At 41.0% G+C, this 27869-nt stretch overlaps 1 protein-coding gene across 1 annotated transcript; it reads left to right on the top strand.

Moving 5' to 3' along the window:
- Positions 1 to 1013: 1013 nt before the first annotated feature.
- ache (acetylcholinesterase (Yt blood group)) lies at positions 1014 to 27869 on the top strand. Its single transcript, XM_084003820.1, has 9 exons — positions 1014 to 1184; positions 17633 to 18158; positions 19053 to 19276; positions 19371 to 19631; positions 19736 to 19958; positions 20275 to 20508; positions 21179 to 21371; positions 22144 to 22322; positions 23125 to 27869. Exons 2-9 carry the CDS (start codon positions 17726 to 17728, stop codon positions 23244 to 23246), a joined length of 1869 nt encoding a protein of 622 aa, XP_083859946.1. The 5' UTR covers positions 1014 to 1184; positions 17633 to 17725; the 3' UTR covers positions 23247 to 27869.

The raw sequence follows: 27869 nt of genomic DNA, 5'->3' as shown, positions 1-27869 counted from the left end.
GAAATAACATTTCAGCTCAACTTCAAACCACACTTTGATAAAATAAAGCCACAGCAACAGACAGGCATTCTTTTGTTGGGGAAAATCTGTTGATACGGACAAGAGGTGTCCAAAAATCAGTAGCCACTGTATGACTTACCCTTTTCTTCTTTTCATTTCCACAGCTATATGTAGATCCAAGGTTTGGAAAACAAATACGTTATTTTTAGGCAAGGACACAGCTAAGCAGGGGAAGTAAAGATATGTCTAATTTCTTTTTTGACATCCCTGCAAAACCTCAAAGGAAGGTGTGCATTAATGGTCAAACAAAACCAAAAAGGTGCTGCTATTAATGGATCTGGTTAATGTACCAGACAGTCTGTGGGCTGCAACTTCTTCTATAGTGGCAACATGATTGAGTTGTGTTGTTTGATGGACTAAGAAATAATCATTAAGAGGATTAATTGATAAAAAGCTGTTTTGTGTGACATTTTGTGGGATATTCATTCAAATGAAATCAGACCTTTTCCTGCTCTGTGCTGTTAAAAGTTACAAATTGAATGATGGATGGCACAATATTATTGTTTAAAATGTGTTGGTAGTAGATGATGTAATCATATTGTGTTTCCAGGAAAAAACGACACTAGATTTTGATTTTTTTTTTTTAAATATGAAGAAATGATATGTTAATTATTATTAAACGTATGTTAATCTGACTGGGGTGTGATCTAAAAGGGTTCAAATGTTCAAATGTTAAACTGTGTTGTACTCCATTACGCCATTATAATTGGAAAACAACTCAACTGGGGTAAAATGCGATGTTTAATCAATCAGTGGGTTACAGTAGACGCGCTGGTTGTCACACACCCATGTTCAAGGGACAGTTGGCTCCATAGCCATTTCCGTGCTGTTTGACGGGAGAATCGCGCGTTCTCGCGAGAAAAACGGGCCGTACTATGTTTACTAGCAGTATTTATTAGCAGCAGTCTCCCCCTACCGTCACTGCGTTCGGTCCGGCCGAGCGAATGTTCAGTCATCGCTCTGCTGCTGGGAGGAGGCATTACCGACATTTCCTCTTTGACAGCCGGCTGGACACACCTCTCCTTCAGGAAACATACGGCTAAAGAACACAGTCCGGTGTCGTAAAAAGGAAGAAATAAGCTAGCAGGTCGTCCAGCTCGGGTTGGCTCCACGGAGGTAGGCAGGTAAGACGGAAACCGACCCTTGATTCAATTTCAGCTGTCTGTCTGTGTCTGCTTTCATCCTTGCGAGCCCGTGTAGCTCGTGCGGTTTTTTAACATTGTTTGTCTCGTGCATGACTGATGTCCTGTAGTCTTTGCTACATCAACGGTAACCATGGTTACAAGTCATTTTCCCCCGGCTCCACGGGACCGGTACCAGGTCAGACTGTGCGTACGTGCGGTTCTCCAACATGGGCAGAGCGCCACACCGAATCCCGTTTAATACAGCGGCAATTTAAGGTTCCCTTGCTTATCTGCAAATCCACATTGCTCGTGTAATATGGCCGGATAGCGACGCTCAATCGACAGGAGTGGTGTTTCTTATCGGCATACAGATATCCTCTAAAAAAAAACAATTATTTCGTGATATTGTATTGCAACTTAATGCTCTCTACAGGCTACTGCCCACAACCCTGTAGCAGGTGGACGTTTTGCAAGATTACATTGAGTTACACAGGTATGTAAATTGTTGCGATAATCAATTGCCTCGTGCGACAGACAGCGTGTTCTCGGAGGTGGCTGAGTGAACGAGGCAGGATGTGTGTTCGAGCTGCAGGAGACTTGTCGGGGAAATCGATGTGTGACGCTCCTCGGTGGTGAGACGCGTGTGGCTGCTGTGTGTTTGTTGGTGTCTTCTTTCCTTCACTCGGTCCGTCTCCGGGTCTCACACACCGACACACACGCAGTATCAGATGTGCATGTGTTTTGGTTTGCAGAGGAACCTTTCCCATAAAAACCGGCGTGCTGTTTGTGGTTAAATGCACAGCTGTTTAGAATACAGAGGCCTTTCTAATACATCTCTAACAATATTTGCATTTGTAAATGGTTCATATTGTCTAACTCAACATAATCACCCGGTATATAGCATTATTAAATGCACATTTCTATAATTAAATCATATTTGAACCAGTGGCAATAGTGTTGCTTCATAACTGTATTATTGCTTGACAGAGGCATTTGTAGACTGTGTATGGTCCGCCAACAGAAGGATACTGTACATCGTAGCGTCTCTCAAATGACATATTCTGTTTAATCTCTCCACCTGTGTTGAATGCATGTTGTATAACAGTCGGGGCTTTCAGGGATGCTGCGTTTTGGCTGAAGTCAGCTGAAGAGAAGCTAAATCAGAGACATGATTTCTGATTGTGTGGTTAAAACAAAGTGGTCCTCCTCTCCTCCCTCTCTGCTGCTGCGGTTCACTGTAGCCTGGATTTATTGCTTCTGTAAGTCATAACAGTTAATGCAGTCTTGGCAGCCGGTGGTGCTCGTTCTTTATCTGCATTCTCAGTGGAGCGACTGCCAAAGTGTAATCAATGCTGCAGATTTGACTTATTTATTGAAAGTTGTATTTGCGCCGCAATTTCTGTCCAAGGGATAATAACTGTAAGTGAATTCTGACTCTGCAGTTTTGCTCTGTAGGGAGAGGTTAAACTCCAACGCTGCTTTTCTAGTCTGACAAGCTTAGATGATGAAAGGATAAGGCGGGTCTGATTCTTATGCCTTAATGTCAACAAACTCCATGAAAACACTAAAACCAACAATTTGTTGGTCCATCTCTCAATATTTTCTTACTTCCCGGTCTGTGACACATTTCATTGGTTCCTATTTTAAGCAGCGGATGAATCCCTGTGTCGATATGTTTCATATCTGATGTTGAATATTGGAGCGGACAACCCCTTGCCGTCTGATAACAACTGACTTCAATGTTAACTCACCTGCATCATTAATAGACCTTCAAAGCCACCGACGTAGAGGGGAGGCAGGTCAAACAAACACAGGACTTTCATCAGGGAGACCACTTTCAATGTCCCGTGCAAAACTAAAAGTGAACGATGACATTTTGTCCCAGAAGTTGTGAGTCGCTCGTTAGTTAGTTAGTAGTCACCTGAGTCAATAAGTCAGTCAAGTCAACATCAACCACACTCTTCCTAAACCTTCTTCCAGTGAAGAATGAATCTTATTTTGAAAATACTCATGTAATGAGTAGAAGCTAGGGCTACAAGATACATTAGGCTTGTTGGAGATGAGCCAGGCCTGCGCAGAATCCATCACTGGCGCTTGCCGCACAATGCATGCTGGTTAGATTTGTGTCCGACTGATCCCAACTTGCTCTGACTTCACGCACACGTGGGCAACGATAACCTCACGAGTTAGTCTCATGTTCTGCAATGAAGGTTTAATCTGTAAACAAACATACCTTGTGTGGTATAATACTACTAATACTATGTATGTAAGTTATCAAAACATGCTTTATAAGGCAGACATTAAAAAAAACAAAGGATATAATACAATGCCACATCTAAAAACCTTTCCACATAAAGTTGGGAGTGTGAATGTTTTCAAACTTTTTCTATTGGTTCTGATGGTCAATGGCCAGGGATGGGATGATATCTTTCATTTCATCATTGCTATTATTATTAGTATTTTTATTAATACGACTATCATGATAATAGTAGTAAGATTCATAGATTTTAAAAGGAAGAATGGGGGTCTTGCAGTGGTCTCTTTGTCTTGCTATTACACTCCCTCTATTCCATTCTCTGATCTCTTCCACAGTTAGCAGATGCTGTTAGATGATGGTTTAATGTCAGCCAATTCTGTGTAACTTGCTTTAATGCAACTATGTATATTATTGTGTACAGATATTTATCTTGTTTCCTTCTTATTTCCAGTGGGATCATTCCTAAAACGGCTTCCTTAACTGAAAAACATTTGTAATTTTCTCCTTAACTGAACATTATTGAGTTGAAACATTCTTATCATTATAACAACAGTCTTTCAGATCTGAGCTGATACCATGTAAAAACTTGGTGTATTCGCTTGTATAGATTCCACACGCTGCTACTGCAGGGGCTGTGTTTGATGTGCAACTTGACTTGTAACCTGCACAGCCTGTGGGTGGGTTAAGAGTCAGGACAGAAAGCAGAGAACACTTTCATGGAGTGGGCAGCAAAAAGAGATGTTTATTCTGGAGCTCTACGGGCTGATTCTCTGCATTAACTGGCTGCCATCATCTGGAGCCAGACAGCTTTTAAATCAAGGATGTTACATTTCTGCCGTCATCCTGCACTGCCTGCGTGATGTAAAACCACGTCACACAGCGGTGAGTGTAATGATGTGGAACATCGAACTCGTACATGGTGCTGGATATCACACTTGTTATTGTCAGTGAAAATGTTATTATACCTGCAGAACACAACACTTTTCCCACTAACAAAAACAACATCATAACATGTTTCATAGTCTCATTTAGAGATTAAGATCGGGGGGGTTGTCAGGGTAACGGTGTATGTTTGAGCATCAAGTATCATTAATGTAAACATTGTGGCCAGCTCCCGTCGTCCCCCATCTGTCCTGCGGTCTGCCCGCCAAGTGCAGCCAGCTTGATCCCTCGCAGCGCAAAATGTTTTTGTAATGCCGGTGTCGACTGATGTGTGTGCCTGCTGTTAAGTGGCATGACTTCAAATTGCTTTATCAATGATGGAAGCAGTTAGCTTTGCTGTCATCGTCTTTTGCTAATGAGCCTCCTAAATTTATCAAAGAAGATTTAAGCCAGACGTATTTCAGAAAAAAGCCACCGAAAAGCTGGACTCACTATAGCTCCCACAGCTCCTCTCTAGGGTTCTGTTGACTGTCCGCTGGCATGAAGAAAAGTTATTAAGCTGCTAATTGCTAATGACCTGTCAGCAAACTGATTCTCTTTTAAGCGTGGTTGCTACGCTTAAAAACGTCACACACTTCATCATGAACACAGATTTGAACAACCACTAACTATAGCAAACCGTTACTCTTTTGTATTGCAGTTTCTACTCCAAAATACCATTGGACATAGGATGAAACCACATGGATTAAGTTACCTTCTGGACCACTATTGTTGTTTTTTTGTGTAACTGAGTCTGATGAGATAAATGCAGATAAATTCTTATTTAATAGATGGAATCATGAGGGCCTTGCCAAGTACCCTGAAATGTTCCCCCCTGTCTCACTATTCAGAGAATGGTAGGGTTAATTCTCTACATGAAAACAGGGTCCAGGACCATTTATGGACATAAAGTTGCGGTTTTATTCACGATTAAAGGTTTCGGTCTCTGACAGCGTTCCCCTCAGCTCAAAGCATAATATTTATGCATTATAGTGCTCTCAAAAACCCCAAATAGAAGCCCTGTTGATTGTGTATTAGCCGGGTGTATGAGCATTGATGATGGGTCATTTCAGACTTTTAGACATTTAGACTTTGTTTTGTTTACTCTCTGGTCTGTTCCAGTCTATCCCAGCCTAAACCCCTCTCAGTATCTGAGTCGTAGTAGTCACTTTATGTGTGTAAGTGTTTATCTCCTGTAGTCGCAGTATTGTTTGAAACATTAGATGGCCAAACTTCAATATGGAAAATTCCAGTGAGTCGCCCGCTGCCAGTCTGTCTGTCCGTCAGAGAGCTGAGACGCTTCACTGGTACAGTATGTAGGACTCTGTGTTAAAGCAGGTTCAGACTTTTTACACACATCACTAAGAAGCTTAACAAGCTTTAATTTTACTTTTTATAGCATAATATTACCTTACTTTGTATTTATGGCAGAATGCAAAGAATCATAACACATAAGGGTAGGCAGCATGAAGATTCATATCTTAAATCTTATCATGGGATTCGTAATGTGATATTAAAATACAATACTTATAATAATTATAATAACAGTATCAGATAGGGGTTACAATTCAATATGTTTATGTATATTCATAGTGGAAACCACGTATAGTGATCACGTCTGTCAAATACTCCATCTTTGTTTGGACCAACTTCCTGCCAATAACGTCGACTTTACCCATAATCAGAAAAAGACTCGGCACCATCTAGTGCATTGAAAAGCAGTTTTTACCAAAACACTTGATTTTTATTCATAGCATTAATGGTTTATGATAAAACATTGATACATGGTGTCCGCGTATCTATAATACCCAAATATTGTGATTCTATGCTGTATTGATTTTAGTGTGTGTGGTTGTGTGTGAGATGGCCTATTGTACATCAGTAAACTCTCAATGGCAATACGACTGGAGAGGATGTGTTAACTTATCCTGCATGGGAAAGGTTTACAAATCCTGCCCTGCATCCCCAAAGTACCAGAACCAACCTTTCCCACAGGCATCAAGTGATTCACTCCTGCAACCCAATCCGTTCCTGTAATCACACGGACTCAGAGCTGGTTGCTTTAATGGGCAACATGCGTTTCATCTGAACTACCTGCTGTGCTTTTCAACAGACCAGCAAAATAGTCCAAAAGATTCTAGATGATACCGTAATATCACTATGCTACCAGCCAATTTCTCTAAACATTTTTCACTTAGTGGTCCCACCTGTACAATCTAAAACAATTCAAAAGAACAGCTCTGCCATTTATTCTACCTTTGCAGTTTCAGTTTTTTTGTTTTTGACATAGTCAGAAATGTGTAAATGTAATGTTTATTGCTGAGGTCTAAATAATGCAGCCAGGAACAACACCACAACTAACTGTGGCCTAGTCAGTGCTCAAACATTTAACATGTCTCTGTGTCAAAAAACCTGGACGTTATAGGGATCATAATGTTCGACATTATAGCAGAGTAGTGTATTGGATTGCATTAAATGGCATTTGTTTTCCTAATACAATGGGCACAGAGTGTATATTATTTATATTTTATTAACTATTTTCTGCAAAACCCATTTGCAGATGTGAGCTGTCATTACCTTATTCTATTTTCCATCTGTTTATTTCCTCCATGGTACTCTTTTACAGTCGTTTGTACGTAGAATACTTGTTTTTTGCATGTTATTGTGACTGTCTGGAGTTGACGAGGTCTGGGGTTGATTCCAGACCATCTGGGGCTGAGCTCGGAGCCTGTGGTGTAATTAAATGTGGCCAGTAGTGCTGCAGGCAGAACAGCAGCCGCCTGCAGCACTACTGCCCACAGTTAATTCTACTGCATTGTATCACTACTGCAAACTTTCCATTTCATTTTTAATAGTAGTGTGAGACAGTTGCTCTGGACGAAACGGACATCTGCACCGTGACTGCAAGATAAAAGTGACTTGAAGAAGCTGTCTAGCTTGTTGTCATGGTAGACAAGTCTTAGAGTCTGATTTAAAAAATACAGGATGCAAAAATACATTTTTATTTATTTATACTTTATTTATGCAAGGAGACCTCATGATTTCTGATCATCTCATCGTCTTTCACTAAAAAGGATCTTTGTTTCTTAACAAAATGTTAAACGATTTCAGGGTTTTAGTGACACTTTAATTGTTCATATTTCATCATATCTAGACGATAATAGGCAAGGCAACTTTATTTGTATAGCACATTTCACACAAGGCAGTCTCAAAGTGCTTCACATTATAAAAATGTCATACAATAAAGTGAAAAAAAAAGGATTAAAAGAAAATAAAAGCAAAATTAAAATGCATTGAAAAACCCTCATTAAAACCAGCCAATAATAAAATAAAGTTTAAAATTTAATAATAATACAATTAAATTAAAATAAATAATTAAAAACAAGAATATCAAGGAATAGAAAATACATTTATAATAGGGATAGCATCGTGAATCACAGTTATTCTGGCAAGGATAGTGGTGACATGAGATTGTGATGTCATCCCATGCCGGAGCAGGACTGGTGCTGTGTGAGCCTGCCAGCCGGGCTCCCTCGGTGTCTCTACATCCACACACACAGGCAGCAGCAACGGGCTGGTGTGGTCGTCAATTAAATTATTTACATTTAATGATGATTACATTTTATTTCTATGCCATTTGTGGCTAGACAAAAACATTACTAAAGCCCTGAAAGCCTGACGACGCCAATGATTAATAAAGTATGTTTGTGTTCAACATTGACGATGAGAGTCTTAAATTGTTAAATGTGTTATGTTACATTATTTGAATCAATTAATCTACCAACTATTTTCAGAGCTCAGAGCTGATTAATTATTCCCCTGATCTCCTGTCTTTTTTCCATCTCTGCACTGAAAATTTAGTTGTTGGAGTTTTGCCTTGGAGCGTCTTTCATTTTTTCCGTGTGATTTGAATGTTGTTTCTATATATAGAACGTATTTGACCACACGCACGTCTTCACTGGATCCCTACAATGAAGCGACTGGCTGATCAAAGACCCGTGCTGTGTCTTTTCAGAGAACCATACATTAACACATTTTCAGTGCACTATTTTCCAAATCACTGATAACTCTATCGCTGTGCACCGATCATGACTTCTCTGTCCCGGGTTTTATCCTGAGACACACTCACAGACGTGCAACCCCCCCTAGTGAAACCAATCCTCCTGTGAACTTCATACACAAATTCCTCGGTCTAATTTGAGAAGTGACACACTTTCTCCCACCCAGTCTCAGGCCCCTCCACTCAGTGTCTCCCAGAGTCCTCCTCTCTAATTTCCTCACCAACCTGAATCCTCCTCTTCCTGCCACTCCCTCTCTCTCTCTTGTACGTCATCTAGTCCCTCCTCTTTTCTCAAGGATCACCTTCAGAAGTTAAAGTTGGTGCATATAAAGGAATAGTTCAACATTCTGAGCAGATTTATGTGGGAACTATTATCTATTCCTATTGGAGAGACGACTGACATCGCTAGTTATAACTAACAAACCACGGCAACTTACACTAAAACTCTCTAGATTGATAAATGGAACTACAGGTAAGACGACCAATATGGATTTTAGATTTTGGGTGAACTGTGCCTTTAAAGAGGCCACGAAGGATCTCTGTGGGTTCATACAAGCAACACCGTTCACAGCACACAAAGTGATCCGTTGTCAGTTGAAAAATATTTAAACATAGTTAAAATAGTTAAACCATCAAACTGTAGAATTGAATGGTATTAAAACACCTGGGAAATTGAAACATTGTCATTATTACTGAGCTTCATATGTCATTGTTTCTCATGGAAAATGCCAACAGACAGATTATATTGGACAAAATAAGAATTCACTTGTCAGCCATAGAGAGACATAATAATGATGGAGGTTTGTGATGTTTACACACCTGTCCTCAACGATGATGTAGGCTTAGAATAAAAGCCTTTATTAGTAGTAAAGATTTGAAAAACTAGACAAATTCAAATAAAAACAATGTACATATTGATGAATACTCTTTAAGATAACACCAGTTAAAACTTAAATAGCTGGATACGAGCGTCAGACAACCAACTTTACATTCCTAACCCGACCTGCTCACTGTGAGATGTCAACATCTGTGTCCTCCCACCTTTAAACGGCTCACTGTTTGGCATAAATTACCTTCTCACTCCAAACAAACAAAGCTGAGCATTTGTCAAACGGAGGTATAGCATGAAAGTAAAGTCCTCCAAAATATGAACTTGACTGAATCCACTGGATCATCACCAGTTTCATCCTCTCCTTTTCCTGCATCCTCATTCTCTACTTCCCAGCAGCCTCACTCTCCCTCCTCTCTCTTACCTCCCCCTTGTTGTTCCCGCCACGCAGCTGTCACTGCTATAAATAATTGCGATGCGTACACCCCCCCATAAAACATCTTTCCTTCTTCCCTACCCCTTCCCCCTCTCTACATGTGGTCCTCCCTTGATTTCCAGCAACGTGGACCCAGTGTCTGTGATGTCACCCATTGACTTTTAAAGATCATTTAGGAATTATTCATCTCTGAATCAATCCGGACTTCTTAAATCTTTTTATTTCCGTTTTTATTCCTTTGTCATTTTTATTATTATTTTTTCATTACTTAGATTATCGGTTTCATTTATGTTTTCATTTTATCATCAATTTTTATTATATTTATGATTTTCAATCTGCTGCCTTGTGTGAAGCACAAGTGCTCTATAAATGAAGATTATTATTAAATCTAGAAAATTGAAAGTTTAATAAAAAAATGAAAGGAATTGTTTCAAGCTTAGCTTCAGTGTCAGTACAACAACACAATATTTGATATCTTCTGCAGCACCGTTATCAGGTAAAAACAGAATAGAGTTGAAGTCTTTGACTTTTAAGTATTTATAAATCTAGTTACTTACCATGATGGGCCACTTAGAGTTGATTTGGGATTTGAATGAATTCAGATTCTATAAATTAAGTCGATGCTGGATTTGGTAAAATCACCGGGTCCTCAGCAATACACCTGCAAGTGTGAAGTCGATCAGTTGAACGTTTGTCTAAAAAAGAGACACCTTCCATGTTAGATGCTCTCCCAAGTTCAAGTACACACTGTGTGATGACTGAACTGTTGCTATGTTATGTTGAGGGATGGGATGATTTTTATGCAGATTGTTTTCGTGCATCGCCCAAAAAAAACACTCACAGTAAGTTGATCATGGTAAATTTCCATTATCGGGATAACCATAAATATCGTCGTTATTGAATTGAAAAAGCTGCAAGTTCGATTTCATGGTAGAGAAGTGAAAACTAGAACCAGGAAACATTTTTTTTTGTAATCCTTTATTTATGTAGGGAGACCTTATGATTTATGATCTTCTTATTTAAGATTGTATTGTTTTCCCTAAAAAGGAAGTAACACAAATGGGATTTACAACTTTTATCATTTTTATTGCAACAGATGTGTATTAAAACGACATTGTGCTAATTGGATCCAATCAAAGCCCTTCCATAACACCACGGTTTCCCTTTGAATGAACGTTTTGCTACGTTTTGTGGGTGCTGAACGTGCCCCTTCTTTCACTCCTCCTATTTTACAGCAGAGCTGTGTTGGAAATGTTTTCACGTGGGACATGCAGCATGAATATAAATACAGTGCCAGAAATATGCCACCAAGGGTAGATGATGCCAACTGCTGGAAGACAGGACTCCAACTTTACAAGCCTCGTGGTGATTTTCCAGTGAGACGCTTTGAATGTGATGCAGCAGCAGTTCGAAGGCAAAGGAGGACGAATGAGGAAATAGAAGACGCGACTCTGCTGTCTATCAGGTGAACATAAGAACAGGAACGTGGGACGCTGCTGCTTCCCCACTGGAGTGAAATGCATGAGATGACAGCCCTCCATGTTGCCCACGGCTAAAGTGTGCTACACTGAGTCAGCGCAAAAAAGGGCGTCTGAGTCCACATACCCAGTACGACATTAGACCTGTCTCCTCTACCAGTGTTTCTATGACGGGGTGGATTTGCAGCTGTATGGGTATAATATAGTGTAGTAGTTGTTCACTGTGTCAAAGCAGTACAAGGGAATCTGTGGACCGCCTCATTATGTGCTGCAGGAGAGTAGAGAGCTAATACCTTGTCTGGAATTTTTTTTTTTTTCCAATATATTTATGCTTTTGCACTGATATTGCGGTGCACTGCTTCACTCGCTGTGTGTTTTTGCGGGAGAGCGGGATAGATGGACACAGAATATTCCTGTATTATTAATAATAATAATTTAAATGTTGAAGCTCTGAAGCTGCCTACCGTTTGCTCTATTAATTAGTGAAGTTATCTTCCCTCTGTATAGACGTTTACAATGTTTCATCCATCACGGCTGAAATTACCTTTATTGCTGCTTTGTACAGCTGTGAAGTCCCAGATACACCAGGAAACCAAACACAAGGAGAAACACACCTACCTTTGAACATTGTGAAGGACATATCAACAGGTTTTTGGATATGAAGACATATCAGAACGCCAACCTCTTAGAGATGGTGGTTGAAGGAATGATGGAAACATTTCTTTTCGTCGCTCCACACAGACCCGGGGCACTAATCCTGATCATCTCAAGAATCAATACTGATTCAAAGCTGATTCGCAATTGAATAAATAGAAAGTTGGGCAGTATTTTCAGGCTCTAATCACTGAAATGCAATATGAAACATAACTCTGAGGGGTAAGAGGCGATAAAGGGAAAAGAAGTGGAGCACCCTGCAGTGTTGTTGTTAATGTGATGTCTGCAGCAGCGGAAAGCAGCGTCTCTGCTGCAACCTTAGTTCCCAGGAAAGCCGTTATTCTCCACAGAGCCTTACGGGCACCAGTTCTTTAATGTGGAGTTATTGTCTGGGCCCAACCAACCAAAGTCAGCTGGAAGTTGGTTGTATAGCACTGCAATATGATTTAGCTTGCGCACTCTGCTGGTCTGCTAGGTGAAACAACAGAACGTTGATGGAAATGTACAATAATCAATTATTAGCATTTTTAAACTGATTTAGAATTGTTTAAGAATTTTATTTTCATTTTTATTTTATTTATTTATTTGTTGGTTATGCATACAAAGCAAAAGTAGTTACAACAAATACATAGAATTGCAACTGATGTGAATTATTAGGCGATATGACGAGAACATACAGTTTTTGTTTACGTTAATGGTCCCTTCTTAAAAGTCAGATGCTCAACAAAGTGAAGCCTAAATATTTATATTGTTTAGTGTATGACAGCACTGTTCAACCAGAACTGTACTTTTAGAAAGTTGTACTTAGTGGGTTTTGTCTGTGTTTACCACTCGTCTCCATTCAGCCACAACATTGTGTATGTTCTACAGATCTGTTTCATCCAGACTACGGCTCTTATGTTTTCACTTCTAAGTGAGGATGTTGATGGAGAGAGCTGCAGGCGCTCAGCAGGCTGTAATGTAATTGTTCAGGACAACCCCTCAATGTCAATGTACGTCCACTAAAAGTGCTTCTTTTTTGCCACCGACAGGCTCAGATCGTTATTATTCATATCTGACTGGAATCCTGAAGTAAAAGAGAAATGAAACCTTTTTTTTACCCTGGTTCCTCTATAGTGTCGGGATAGAATGAGGTTGGACTTTATTGTATATCCCGATTTTAAAAATGCTCACATTAAGTGTTTGCTTATGTGCAACAATGCCTGGAGACAGTTGTCTCCCACCTGTCGGTTTGGAGGCTCCTGTTTATGTTTTGCAATGTATGGTTGTCATAGTGACAGGATTAGCTTGGAGGTGCTGTAAGGGATAGGGGGCAGCTGTGTGTGTGTGTGTGTGTGTGTGTGTGTGTGTGTGTGTGTGTGTGTGTGTGTGTGTGTGTGTGTGTGTGTGTGTGTGTGTGTGTGTGTGTGTGTGTGTGTGTGTGTGTGTGTGTGTGTGTATCGATACTATTTCAGAACACACTCCCTCTCAGTTGTATAGTGAATCTATTTTGGTGATGTCACCTTTCCTTGTCCCTCACACTTCCAAACAAACATAATATTGTCAATGGAATTCCAACATGGACAGTGGGAATAAAGCTTAAGTTTTCTTTTGTTAAAAGAAAAATCTGACCTGGCTACTTCATCATATTGTTTCATTCATTCATGTTTTACCTTAATTCAACCAGTGAAGAACCACATTGAGATAGATATCTCTTTTACAAGCGAGCCCGATCTCACCATATTGACTCAGCTGATTCACTTGTCCATGTGATAGTGTAGCTTGCATTGAGTTTACTGAAGACCAGTGTTTTTTGTGCAACAAACTGCACATGGTTATTTAAAAGCTGAAAGATTGTTGACATTGACCTCATTGATGAAACGTTGGGATTGAGACCCTATAAATTGCAGCCATTCCAGACCGCCAACAATAGCATCCCCAACAGCAGTATCCCCAACTGTTTTTCCTACACCAGGAATAAACATTAGCCACAAATGCCAAGTCCAAGTCACGTCTTTGAAGTCGAATCCGATTCCAGTGTGAAGTCTTCATAATGGTTCAGACTTAGCAACAATGTGGCTATTTGTAGAAATGTCACAGCAGATGAGTTGTATCCTCTCGAGTAATTAATGAGGGCATATAGAAAGCTCAGTCAGGATAAATTGAAAGCATAATACTCAACAGCATAGATGTCAGTCCATAGTTGAGCCCAGGAGGAAACTAGAGCCAACGGCTGTTTCTTTAATTACTTTTTATTAGGTGCAAGGACGGCAGCGTGCTGCAGTTTCCTCCTGGGCGCAATAACAGACTGACATCTAGATGGAGTTGTCCTATCTGTCATTGAATGCATCAACCATTGTAAACCACACAATATCAATAATTATTATGCATTAAACAAAAGTATTGTCAACAGTATTGTCTTTTCGGTTATGTTCTTGCGTAACTTTGTGTGTCTCTTTGAGACACTCACCCAATGTGAATCGCTTATTTTTAAATGTTTGTCTGAACAAAGTGTTTATTATTAAAAATGAACCGTCCTCTAGTTGGATGGGGGGGCCTCCCAGTCGGCCATTAATTCCTAATAATCGATAATGCTCTCTTGTTATAGAAAAAGTATTAAGAGTATACATTTATTTATTTATGCATTCTGTGATCTAAATCTAAAGTTTTTCACAGACTGTTACTCGGTTTCTCTGGAAACGCCTGAGGGTTTGCTAATTCATGGAACATTCATTACCATCCCATAAGATTCCGATGCAACGGAAACATTGTTCACCGCTCCAGTAAATAGGACAAACCTTTGATGCAACTTGGCAATGCTCAGCTCATAGAACCCTTTGACTCCGCTAGCCGAAAGCTAATGTCATCCGAGCAAGATAAGTAAATAATATGTGACATTATGTGAAACGATAAGATTTGCCAACTATCCATTGTCCCCAAATCGATATCAGTATTTATGAATTCTCAACTAGCATGAAGCTAGCATAAAATTCAAAGATTCAAAGTCCATAACATTGCGTACGGTTGACAAACAGTAAATATAATTTGACAGTGTTATTATCAGGAATAATGGACACCCTGTAGCCAATCAGATTTGAGTATTCACCCCAGGCCATGGAATGAAATAAAAATAGAAATAAAAATACATTTGGTGACAAAAATAAACATGTCTTCCCCCCCAGAAACTCCAAACTATAATTTCCATACGGTCTCTAAGAGGTCTTAAGTTTCTCTCGATGAGGAGATACATATCTGGTAAGTGCCCCATTAATCCATAACGGTGTGGCATTTACTAGGGTTTTACTCTGATGCCTTTTTATAGTCCCCTCATGACCACACACCTGTCTCAGCCTTTGTTGTTGACTGCTGAGGGGCTTTAAACATGTCAGCCTGCCGAAAGAAAATAACTTTCCCTCCTTCACAGTGGAAACTTGCTTATAGAGGTTTCCGCGATGGCAGTCGGGTTTCATTACGGCACGTGGGGGTTTCTCCACAAGACACGTAGTAGTAGGGGTGGGGGGAACATCGAAACATCATAGTATTGCAATATTTTGTGATATATATATGTATATATTGCAATGTAGGTTAACACAATATGCATATTGTTTAAAATCACAATAATATTATAATGATTCTAATATTATTGTAGCGTAGCACCTCTGGTGATTCTCACCTGTACAAAGTAGTAACCCTTATTGGAATCTGTGAATCGATGTAGATCAGTGGAAGATATGAATCACAAGTCTGCAGCAAGACTTCATTAAGATGGATTATGAAAACAGGTATTTATACGAGTGGTGTAACAAAATGGCATAGCAAATGTTTTGAAATACAAGCTGTGTGTAATGGGGATGAAAATTGCATCACGATATCAAGTAATCTGATCAGTTGCGGTACGTGAGCAGAGCAACACGGAGATTTCGTCTCACTCTCCACATTGGTGTTCTCCATTACTCCGAGGTAGCTCTCCGTTCCACTGAGCAAACTGCATTCGAGGGCTTTTGCCTCAATTTGACAGTTGGATTGTTTTTTTTGCAGTTGATGTTTTGTGACGATGAGATGCCCTTATAGTAACAGAAAGCTATAGATTGGTTCATGTGCAGTGGAAGGCCTCTTATGCAGGAGCTGCATAGCTTTAAAATATTTTTAGGAACAGGAAGCAATTGGTGATATATGAATATAAATTCAGCAGATTGTAATCGCAGTTAATCAAATCAATCATAGTGATCAAAAACCCTGATCACAGTATCTCTATTGGAAAGGTCAGTGCAGTTGGCAACCTCCGGTTCTTTGAAGTGAAGCCACACTGATGTGGCTTAAAGTTGCATTCTCTCTGCTGGCCATCAGGGGGAGCCTCCTCTGGTCACAAAAAGAAGCCTGATTGTATAAAAGTCTCTGAGAAAGTGATCCTACTTCTCTCTTGATTTATTATCTCAGTAAACATTGTAAACATGAGTTTATGGTCTCAATCTCTAGTTTCAAGCCTTCTTCAATCCAGCATGATGATCATTTTGTAAATTATAGTCCATTTACAGTCAAATAGACAATAGAGCAGGGGATGCTTTATCTATTTACTACCGCAGCCTCACTACCATCACTACCAACACTTAGCTGTGAAGTTGACCTTGAATTATGGAAGCTAACTTTGTTAATGGCTTTTGTTTTCAAGAGAACACCAAAGCAGAAGCAGTTTGATTGTACTGTAGCACCAACATGGTCGTCTGGGCTGTAGAGCAGCAGACTGCTGTAGGCTCTGTGTTGTGTTGAATATTTAATAAGTCTTTTCTGGGAAGCCACAGCCCACCTACACAGCTACATTCACTGATGAGAAGCCCTCACATGTGTTTAACTAGCTGGCAAAATCCAAGACATGGACAATGCTGTTCAATCAATTTAAGAAGTGATTATCAATAAATATGATCATAGTCGTCTGAGATACTGATACTGCAGTATGACAGAAAAGCTGTTAGACATTTTAGTGTGAACTTGGAAAGGTTGTGTGATGAAATAGTTAACTCCAGGCCTGTTGACTAAGGAGCTTCCAACCACACCTTATGGTCTTCAGATAAAGAAGACAAACTGATTTACTCAGCTGAAACACCTCATTCATAGCGCAAACACTTTCTACAGTGTTGTAATAATCACCTGAAAAACAAATGTTTTTGCAAGGTCAGAAAAAAAGAGAAGGGGTGTGACGATATTTTATGATGAATTTCCATTATTGGGATGATTGTAAATATCGTCATGAGTGACTTGTTGAGTTTTCTAACATACGGGTAGATACAAAAATCTATTCATAAAACGTATTTGTCCTTTATTTAAGCAGAGAGCTTATCATTTTCTTTTTTCTCTAAAAATTATGTTTAGTGAAAAAAAGATGTCTTATCTTTTAGAAAATAATATAAATATTTTTTTCTTAAAAAATGTAAAATGATTCCATTTTGTTTTACTATCTTTTTTAGTTTTAAACATATTATGATATTGGATATTATCGGGAATCACATTTACTTTGACAGGATAATCATGACATTTTTCGTGACCTCGTTTCGAGATGTGATTTGAATATGAATGAAGAATATGTGATTCCATGTGTTGTTGCAGAGATGTGTGACCAATATTACACATGTGATAAATAACCATTTGTATTTGAGTTGTCTGCCTGTCTGAACAAATCTCTGAATCTACCTTGATGACACTTCCTACTTCCTCTGGCCCATCATCTCTTTCCTCATCTGCTTTCTCCCTCCCTCTGTTCTCCATCATGCTCCTCTACTGTAATCACATTATTTACTCTCTCTCTCCCTCCCTCTCTCTCTCTTTGTGTTTGTCTGTAGAGCTGAGGGGAAGCAGACAGACCCAGCCCTCCCTGATTGGAGAGGGAATCGCGAACACAGCTCCGGCCGCAACAGACCGTCTTCGCCACCATCATGCAGACCTCCATACTTCTCCTCCTCTCCCCAGTCCTCCTCCTGTCTCTCCTCATCCCTACCTGCTCCTCCCAGAGCGAGGCAGACCTCGTCGTTCAGACGCGCACTGGTCGAGTCCGAGGTGTCCGCAAGGCGGTGCCGGACCGAAGCTACGTCACCGCTTTCCTGGGCATCCCCTTCGGTGAGCCGCCGGTAGGGAAGCGGCGTTTCCGTCGCGCTGAGCCTAAACGCCCGTGGACAGGGGTGTACGAGGCCAACAGCTATCCCAACGCCTGCTACCAGTTTGTGGACACAACGTACCCGGGCTTCCAGGGCAGCGAGATGTGGAATCCCAACAGAGAGATGAGCGAGGACTGCCTGTACCTCAATGTCTGGGTGCCCTCCTCACCACGACCTCACAATCTCACCGTCATGGTGTGGATCTACGGCGGAGGTACTTAGTCACATGCAGAATGAGACGTAATATGAATTGGTTAGACTCTTTGAGTGTAGACATTCAGCATGGAGAACAAACGGTTATTTTACAATATTAGACATCTATTTAAATTGTTTCCACGTTCACCACAGATCATATCACGACTGTCTCAGTAACAATGTGGAACTAGGATGGGCTGCTCTCAGCCATCTCATCATCTCCACCACTTTAATTGCCTTGTCATGTCATCTAACGTCTAACGGAGCTACCAGAATAATGCTAGTGCACACAAGGGATGGGACAACATAGGATTCTATCTCAGATCATGATTTAAAAAACACTCATTTATGAATATTGTCACATGAGTGAGTTGAAAAAGCTGTCTAGCTCGCTATCATGGCAGACAAAATAGAGCCTGTTTTAAAAAATAGTTATTGTTTGTCAGAAATAACAGACTCACATGATGTTGCTATTTTAAAAATGTTATTTATACATTATCTTTTATTTGATCTGATTCAATAAAAAAAATGTTTCTTCACAAAATGTGGTAAAGGTAAACTGATTCCAGTGTGTTTTAGAACCATTTTAAGCATATAAAATTTCCATTCTTAAACTCTATATCAGAGCAGACATCATCATTGGCCAATCATTTTGCAACTACTGGAGAGATTTAACTAAATTTCAGTTTATAAAGTAAACATACAGGAAATAAGATCAACTGTTTCCTTGTAGATGTAAAAGATATTGGACTCTTCTAGACATTAAACAGGATACAGTATGAGGTACTGTATCCTTCAAAAACTGTGTGAATGTAATAATGTGGACATTTCAATTTAGACAGTAAACTGTTGATTGGGGATTATGATTATGATTGACAATGAGTTATACTACTGTGATTTGTGACATTTCCAGGGTTCTACAGCGGTTCTTCTTCCCTGGATGTGTATGACGGCCGATACCTCGCTCACAGTGAGACGGTTATTGTGGTTTCCATGAACTACCGGATCGGTGCCTTCGGCTTCCTGGCTCTGCACGGCACCTCTGAGGCCCCCGGCAACGTGGGTCTGCTGGACCAGAGGATGGCGCTGCAGTGGGTACAAGACAACATCCATTTCTTCGGTGGAAACCCCAAACAGGTTAGTTTCTCACTCTTTTATTTGTCTATTCGTTCGACATACAGAATCAAGTGCGGACTTTATTTTGATCACGATCTTTCTTTTTACCAAACAGGTGACTATCTTTGGTGAGAGCGCTGGCGGTGCTTCAGTAGGATTCCACCTCATGTCTCCAGACAGCCGGCCTACCTTCACCAGGGCCATCCTGCAGAGCGGGGTCCCCAACTGTCCCTGGGCCTCGGTCTCCCCCGCTGAAGCCCGCAGACGGGCCACACTGCTGGGCAAACTGGTCGGCTGCAACGGAGGCAATGACACTGAGCTGGTAGACTGTCTGCGCAGTAAAAATCCACAGGAGCTCATCGACCAGGAGTGGCAGGTAATGTGTGTAACCATGCCATGCAAAAGATTTGCTTTGCGTTCGTGGAATGTGTGTTTTGTTGGACCAACTCTGTGGTACATTTGTCGTCCTGTCCTGATCAGGTCCTGCCGTGGTCCGCCCTCTTCCGGTTTTCATTCGTCCCTGTTGTGGATGGCGATGTTCTGCCCGACACTCCCGAGGCCATGCTCAGCTCGGGCAACTTTAAAGACACACAGATCCTGCTGGGAGTCAACCAGGACGAGGGCTCCTACTTCCTGCTGTACGGAGCCCCGGGCTTCAGCAAGGACAACGACAGCCTGATCTCCAGAGAGGACTTCCTGGAAGGTGACTAAGAATGGACGGAGGCTATGGGAATTTAGTCCAATCTGATTGGTCAAGTGTAGTGGACTCATCATTCAATCACGTTTTTCTTTCTTCCTTGTTGATCCCCCTCCATTTAAATTGTATGTATCTATAGACAAAAAGTAAAAACAACATTATTAGATTAGAAAATATATAAATATATATATTTATATATATTTTATATATATATATATATATATATATATATATATATATATGAATATATACAGTTCTACTTTACCACTGTCGCCTCTAAAACGATTACAAATGCAGCTAAAAACATTTAAAAACTTCACAGGTGTCAAGCTGGGCGTACCGCATGCTAACGACATTGGCCTGGAGGCGGTGGTGCTGCAGTACACGGACTGGATGGATGAGAACAACGGGGAGAAGAACCGCGACGCCATGGACGACATCGTGGGGGACCATAACGTCATCTGCCCGCTGGCCCACTTTGCTCGCTCCTACGCCCAGCACAACGGCCTCAAGGCTAACACGGGGGGAGGGATGAACAGCGGAGGGAGCTCACAAGGTAAGATATGTGAGTGTGTTCAATTTCACACGGATGTGATGCATCAACTGGGTATCAGTTGGACTCTTTTCCTCACCAAGCCAGACTACATCTAGCAGACGGGAGTTTTAAGGACATGTTTTACAATATCCTCATTCTGTCCCCATATCTGAGACTCTAACACCACACAAGCCACCAGATAGGCCTGAAGCCAGCGGAAGGACTGTGGGTGGGATAAAACCCTGCGTTGCAGCCCAATAAAATGTTGGTTATTTTCATCTGTATTCACTTTGCACCTGTATTGTTTTAATTTCTCACCAGAATAGAGGTATATTAATTCATTCTCGCTATTTGAACAACAATCTCTAATATATTAGGCATGAAAAAAGCTGTGGCGTTTCATGATATCATAATAAAAAATTCTAAATTAGAATGCAATATAAAAATATGCTGTGTGAAGCACTCTTACAGGGTCAATGAAAACGTCTCGTGGCAAAGTGCAAACATTGTAAAACGGTCACACGACAGCAGTCTGATGGCAGTAAACCGCTTCAGCTGCTATAAATGCTGCCCCTGCTGGTGGGTACAAAAACAACACCTGTCAGTGAAGACAGCGAACGTTTTCCTGGGGATGTCAGACCATCGCTGTAGACACAAAATAACCATCTTTTTCTCCCCCTGCTCACCAAAGGAGGGGTCTACCTCTACCTGTTTGACCACCGAGCATCAAACCTGGTCTGGCCGGAGTGGATGGGTGTGATCCACGGCTACGAGATCGAGTTTGTCTTCGGCCTGCCGCTGGAGAAGAGACTCAACTACACCCTGGAGGAGGAGAAACTGAGCCAACGCATGATGAAGTACTGGGCCAACTTTGCACGAACTGGGTGAGGCATCGTAGGCTGCTATGTACTTGTAAACTATGATGAGCAGCAGAGGAGTACACCGGAGAGGACAGACCTTGATTAGGTTGCTAAGCTACGGAGTAGCGAGTAGTAACGGTCTGGTTAATGCAAAGCAAACCTCCGCCCATGAAAACACAGACAAGTGGAAGCAAAGATAAGTCACCCACATGATTCATTTCCCAGTTAGATCACTCTGATACTAATAAATCACTGTGATGGGACGTCATGGAATTGGCTGCTCAGTCGCTCCACCACTTTGATCAGGATTAATATAAAAAAATACTGGATGGATTTCCATGAAATTTGGCTCAGATAGTATCATATCTATCATCAGATGTCCATCGTGCCCAGCCAGTGAATTCTAATGACTTTAGTCCCTTTACTTTTCCTCTAGCGCAACCAGCAGGTGAAAGTTTTCAATCAGTGAAATATCTCCTGGATGGATTGGCACAAAATGTAGTACATTCATGGTCCCCAGAAGATGATGCCACTGACTGTGGACAAGATTATTCATCTTGCGCCATCGTCACAAGGTGTAAATTGTAATTTGTCCAACATTTTATTATATTTTATGGTCAAGCCCTCAGCTGCATTTGGCTTTTGTGCATAGTGGCGTCTTACTGGTTTACTGTGGTTTACTCTCTACCAGCTGCATCCAGAGGAGCAGCATTACTGGTATCTTTTTATTTCTACACTTTTTAATCCGTCCTTGTTCTATGTCCTTGTGTCTCTGTACCTCCCCCTTCGTCCTCAGAAATCCCAATGTGAACCATGAAGGGCTGGTGGACAGCAAGAAGCGTTGGCCTCTGTTCACCGTCACAGAGCAGAAACACGTCGGACTCAATACTGAACCAATGAAGGTCCACAAAGGTCTGAGGAACCAGATGTGTGCTTTCTGGAACCGCTTCCTGCCACGCCTCCTCAACATCACTGGTAAACACTTCTTAACACTACCATGTAGTGAATACAGGTCGTCACGAGTCATTAAACTTGAGTAAATAACAAAATTATAGGCCTGAAGGTGTCTAAAAGTAAAAGTTAAAAACTGTAAGGACCTGAGGATAAATTCTGAAAATGAGAGGGTCAAAGTCGTTTTACAATCATGTGTAGCTTGATATTTGAGTGCTTGAATAAATTTAGGAAAATAAAATCAATAATATATAATAAAAAAACAATTATTTCTTCATTTTAGGACAGTAATTTAACTTTTGGGGAAGCCAAATCATACTCACAAGATTCACACTATGGAATAAAACTACAAGTAAGAGAACACCATAGGGTCATTCATTCAATATCTCCACAAGCTGTCTGTAAAGGCTTTACATATTTGGCTCACTTGGTGAGGAATTTAATGGACACACATGTCTGAAGTCAAAAAGTAATAATTTCATAACATAAATATGATTACTAAATCTATCCACCCCTGTATGCGGCAGTGCGAATATGTCAAGAACTTTTATTGTGAAAAACTAAAAAGGGAAAGGTTGATTCTGGTCTGTGCTGCCTTGGTCAATGTTGCCAGGAGTGATAAAGTTGGAAAAATCAACCTGGTTCCAAAAAAACATAGCATGCGTTGCTTTTAAGCCACATTATATTCACGTTCTGTGTGAAAAAATAGTTAATAGCACAAGAAACCCATCTGTGTCTGAACTCACCATGTAGTGAGTCGTAGTGCTGTCTGAATATTTGCTGCCTTGCATCCTGGTTCTCAATAACATGGCGTTTCCTCCCTCAGATAACATAGACGAGGCGGAGCGTCAGTGGAAGGTAGAGTTCCACCGCTGGTCCTCCTACATGATGCACTGGAAGAGCCAGTTCGACCACTACAGCAAGCAGGAGCGCTGCACTGACCTCTAAGAGCCTCGACGCAGCGTCGCCACGACAACGGGGAGGACGGAGGCAGAGAGAACCAGCTACGGCCATTTTCCTCCATAGCCCCTCAGTGAAGTCTAACTTCAGTCAAACTTTTTCTTTTCTTCTTTTCTGTTCACTCCACACACAAACACGGGCACTGTCGATCTTTATTTGTGTTATTTATACTATTTATTTCTGTGTTGTTTTTCTGAATTTGCGCGTGTCTCCGTGGAGATCGAGGGCTGTGGAGGGAAGCTGCTCTTGATATGGAGGAATATTAGAAATGTCAAAGATGTGTCATTACCTCGGGTGTGTGTGTGCGTGCGTGCATATGTGTGTGTGTTCAACTCAAATCTCAACAACAGGCCCACAACGCTGCACCACTGCTGGTTTACTGTTGACTCACTTGTCTTTGTGTTGATCTCATAAACGCATATTTTCTTTTCGGACGATTCCTTTTTTCTTTCCAGCATATCAGGGTTTTGTTTTTGTTTTTTTTTGGACTCAACCACGCTGTTTATTTCTGCTGAGGCCTTTTAAGTCTTGTCCATGTTCATCACTACTATTATGACCACTATTCCCGTTACCTGTCATGTCCTGCTTCACTTTGTCTTGTGTATTTCTCATACGGTAAAAGCCATAAGTGTGTTTATGTGTGGAGCGGCTCCATGAGGACATTAGACTCCCTACGTTCTGCATTGGCAAAACCACTTTATGCTAGTTTGATGTGACACGTAGGTTTGTAAGCTCTATCCTTACATTCGTACTTTAGAAGGTGTTTGACACTCTGACTGGTGCCTGATTCACGTTTCAAAATGTCACTTTAAATCTTTATGGCCCTCTCAGCTTTAGTGCCATACTGTCGCTGTCTTCTTTGCATAAATAGACAGAAATAGAGGAAACTGAAAATATCGACTTATATGTAAAAAAAAGATATAGATATACATATATTTATCCCTGCAAATGAATCACAAAGGCAACAGCTCCACCCCACTGTGGCTACTTGAATATTAAGCTCTTTCTCCAGTAACGGGTTACAGTTGTTAATCCACAAAATGCTGAGTTGCCAGAGCGCGATGACGTGAACACTTGTCAGGTCATCTTCACGTCCCGTAGAGTCGAACTTGGTTGAACTTTCAGGCAAATACTGCCTCAGGTGCATGTGTGAGCTGAGAGACAAGCTTGAATAATTAATACCAATCAAAATGTACTTTTTAAAGACGAAATCATTTAAAAGTAACATAAAAGCCCGTCACTGGCGGCCATATGGGAAACCTGTAAATGAAGTGACTTAGAGCGGTCTCATGTTTTTTTGATATTATACCCCCCTATGAAATAGTTCAGCTTGGTGTCCCCTCAACCAGCGCTTTAACATTCTTGCTGGAGAGTTGACACATTACAGCTGCATTGAAGATCGGAATGCTGAATATAAAATGTGGTTTATCAAACTTGCATAATTTTTTTATTGAACCTATTATTATAGTCTGATTGTTTGGAGGAATTATCATTATCAATGACTGATATATATATATTTTAAATCTCACGTAAGAGTAAGAGGTACAAATACCCCCATTTGAGAAACCCCATTTCTGACTACTATTCTATAGCTGAAGATCTACTTTGCGCCTGTAAGGACGTGAAGAGGGTCTGCTTGGCGTACTCTTTGTCACCACAGGGTCTATGTGTCGGCTCTGTGGGCGTCCACAAACCAGCCGCGTCGCTGCCCACGTGTGAAGCTTTAAGCAATTATCAACACAGTTACAAATTAATTGTCTCTACTCTTAAATCTGCTAACGTTTCCATGAGCTAGTGGTCATGTCCAACCTAGTGAGACTGTGGCAGCCAAACTGCTGAGTGTGTAGAATTGAGACGAGGTGTGTTTTACTGCTTATTCATCCTACTTCTATTGGGTGGCAGCATCCAGAACCGCAGCGAGGCGGAGAACACACTAGGCTGCAGAGAAAGAAAGGTTTAGCATATATTTGTCCTACATTTTGACAAATTGTTACATTACTGTGAGAATGAATCACTTTCTAGATGGAGGAAAGAAGGATGGCGGGATACTGGAGGGGTTTATCTTTGTTAAGCTCAACAAACGAATTTTTGACTGATTTCCCTCAAAAATTGAGTCGTATTGATAGTTTTATATCGATGTAGCCGTATGGAAGATTTCCTTACACGTATTGGTTCATGTTTAGGCCTTAAATTCTAAAAATCTTCTGTTCAGATTCACTTCAAAAAGCTAAATGCGTGTGGTGTTCGAGGTGTGTGTGTCATCCACTCAGTGTCGTGTGCATCTGTGATGTATTCTATTAACATTTCTCCCTGTCTGTTCCTTACACTCCCTCCTTTATCTCTCCGTCCTGCCGATTATATTTTTATTCCTTTCCTTCACTGGATTTTTCCACCAACTGCCCACCACCCTCCTCTCCTCCATCTCCTGCATCTGTTCCTCTCCCTCCATCACCGCCCTGCTGCCCTGCTTTCCACCCCTCCCTCTGTTTCATCTCTAATCAACCTCCACCCACCCTCCTGTCTTCCCTACTCCCTTCCTTTCATCCTCCGCTCCCTTCCTCCTCTCTTCCATCCTTTCCTTTGCTCCTCCGTCTCGTATCGCTCTCCTTCCACCTCATCTAACTTCTCCCCCCTCTTCATCATCTCCCCCTTCCATCCCCATCCATCTCTCGGTCGCATTGCTCTTCTCCTTCCTCCCCGCTCGGCCGGCCTCGTGCTCCCCCCTCAGTCCCCCCCCCCCCCCCCCACCACCACCTCCATCCCTCCGTCCTCCTGCTTTCTCGTTAGTCTAATGGAGGCAGAGTAATTCACTCAGCAGTGGGGTAATGTGACAGGGCGCTTGCTCAGCCTCTGGCCCGCCAGCCAACAGGACACGATGGAGGGAGGGAGGGATGGATGGATGGATGGATGCATGGATGGATGGATGGATAGAAAGGTGCAGAAACGAGGCAAGGAGAAAGGGACAAAGGAGGAGGAGAGAGAGGGGAGAAGGAAAGGTGATGGAAAGATGAAAAGACAGTCAGAGAAATACATCGTTACATAACTCTTGTCCTTGGAAAGATGTGTGTGTGTGTGTGTGTGTGTGTGTGTGTGTGTGTGTGTGTGTGTGTGAGAGAGAGAGAGTTTCAGCTTACACATGTGGCACTGAGAGTGAATTATTAAAATGTAATTTTAAAAGTTGAAAACATCGGACTCAAGGTGACAGAAATTCCCAGATGATCAGATACACAAAATTATATTTTTTATCCCAAACAACAACAACAAATGGCCTCCAAATATATTTAACACATGAAGACTGGACTTGTATTTATTTTGTATGTATTATTTATTTCTATTGTGACAGTTTACACTTGAAAGGATTCAAAGCTAGAAAAAGAAAACTAGAAAAACTGGTTTAGCTGATGGAGCAGATGAGAGTCCCCAGAACATGATATGTTATGTTTGTAATATTGTGTGTACAAGGTATTACCCAGTTTGATCCACTCGTTGCACGTTAAGGATACTGTTCATAATAGGTTATTATTTTGTTTGCCAAACCATATCTGCATCATCTCTGCACAAAACAATAACTTGTAAATGATCTTCATCCTGCAAGATAATAACTGCACAAAAGTTCCATATTTCATGTGCATGTTATTGTTTTGTGGGAGGAAGATGTGCACATTCAAGATTAAAAATATATATACATATATAATCTTTCAGGACTTTGGGGATTCTCACAGAAAAACGTACATTTTCATTTGCTGACTGGGACTTTTGCCTTCTCACTCCGCCTGAGTGCGTCATTGTGTGCGTTAACCACCTTTAATGTGTGTGTGTGTGTGCGTATGTGTGTGTGACGTACTCACTGTACCTGTCTGTCGACCTCTTTGCCATTTTTATTTCTTAACACTGGGAGGGAAGTGAATCAGCGCTCTGATTGGCTGATGGCTGTCCCAGCAAGGAGTCTCTGTTGGCATGTAAAGCTCCTATTTATGGATCGGAGTAGAGTAGTATAGCTTTAAAAAGAACAAAATATGAATAAAGGATTGTACCTGATGTCTAAAATACCAGTGAAGAATGCATGTGTGACCGGCTGTGTGAGTGACAGCTCCTCTCAGCCAATGGGAGACCCCGCTTAAGCCCTCCTATCAGATCCTTGTGCATGTCCCGTCCCCCAGTATATCCTTCCAAACTTGGACTGTTATTTTCTGTAAAAATTTGTACTTTTGAACAAAACTATTATCAAAGTAACATATAAACTAACTAATGTTAGGTACATTTAATGTTTGCAATAACGTAAATACATCAGTAAAGGAATATATTTGATATTTAAATGCAGTGAAAATATAACGTGATAAAAAACAACAATGATGAAGGATAGAGGTTGTGTTTTAAAAGCAATATTATTCTGAGTATAAACTAAAAATGAGTGCCATAAATCTTTGTTCTTGTATCTTTTTCTGTTTGTTTGACTTTGTTCCGGTCCTCTGCCTCATCGTTGTTTGTTCCACTCACTAGTACTGTACGTGTTGAAGGCTTCTGTAGCTTCCCACTGTGTCTCTGTGTACCATGAATGCTGACTTGGTTAAGCTATAGCAACAGAAATAAAGACACCCTGCTGCTTCTGTC

This window comes from Eutrigla gurnardus, assembly GCF_963514095.1.
Source record: "Eutrigla gurnardus genome assembly, chromosome: 23".
NCBI classification, from domain to species: Eukaryota; Metazoa; Chordata; class Actinopteri; order Perciformes; family Triglidae; genus Eutrigla; species Eutrigla gurnardus.
The sequence above is the reverse complement of the archived record's forward strand: the minus strand, read 5'-3'. Positions and strand labels throughout refer to the sequence as shown.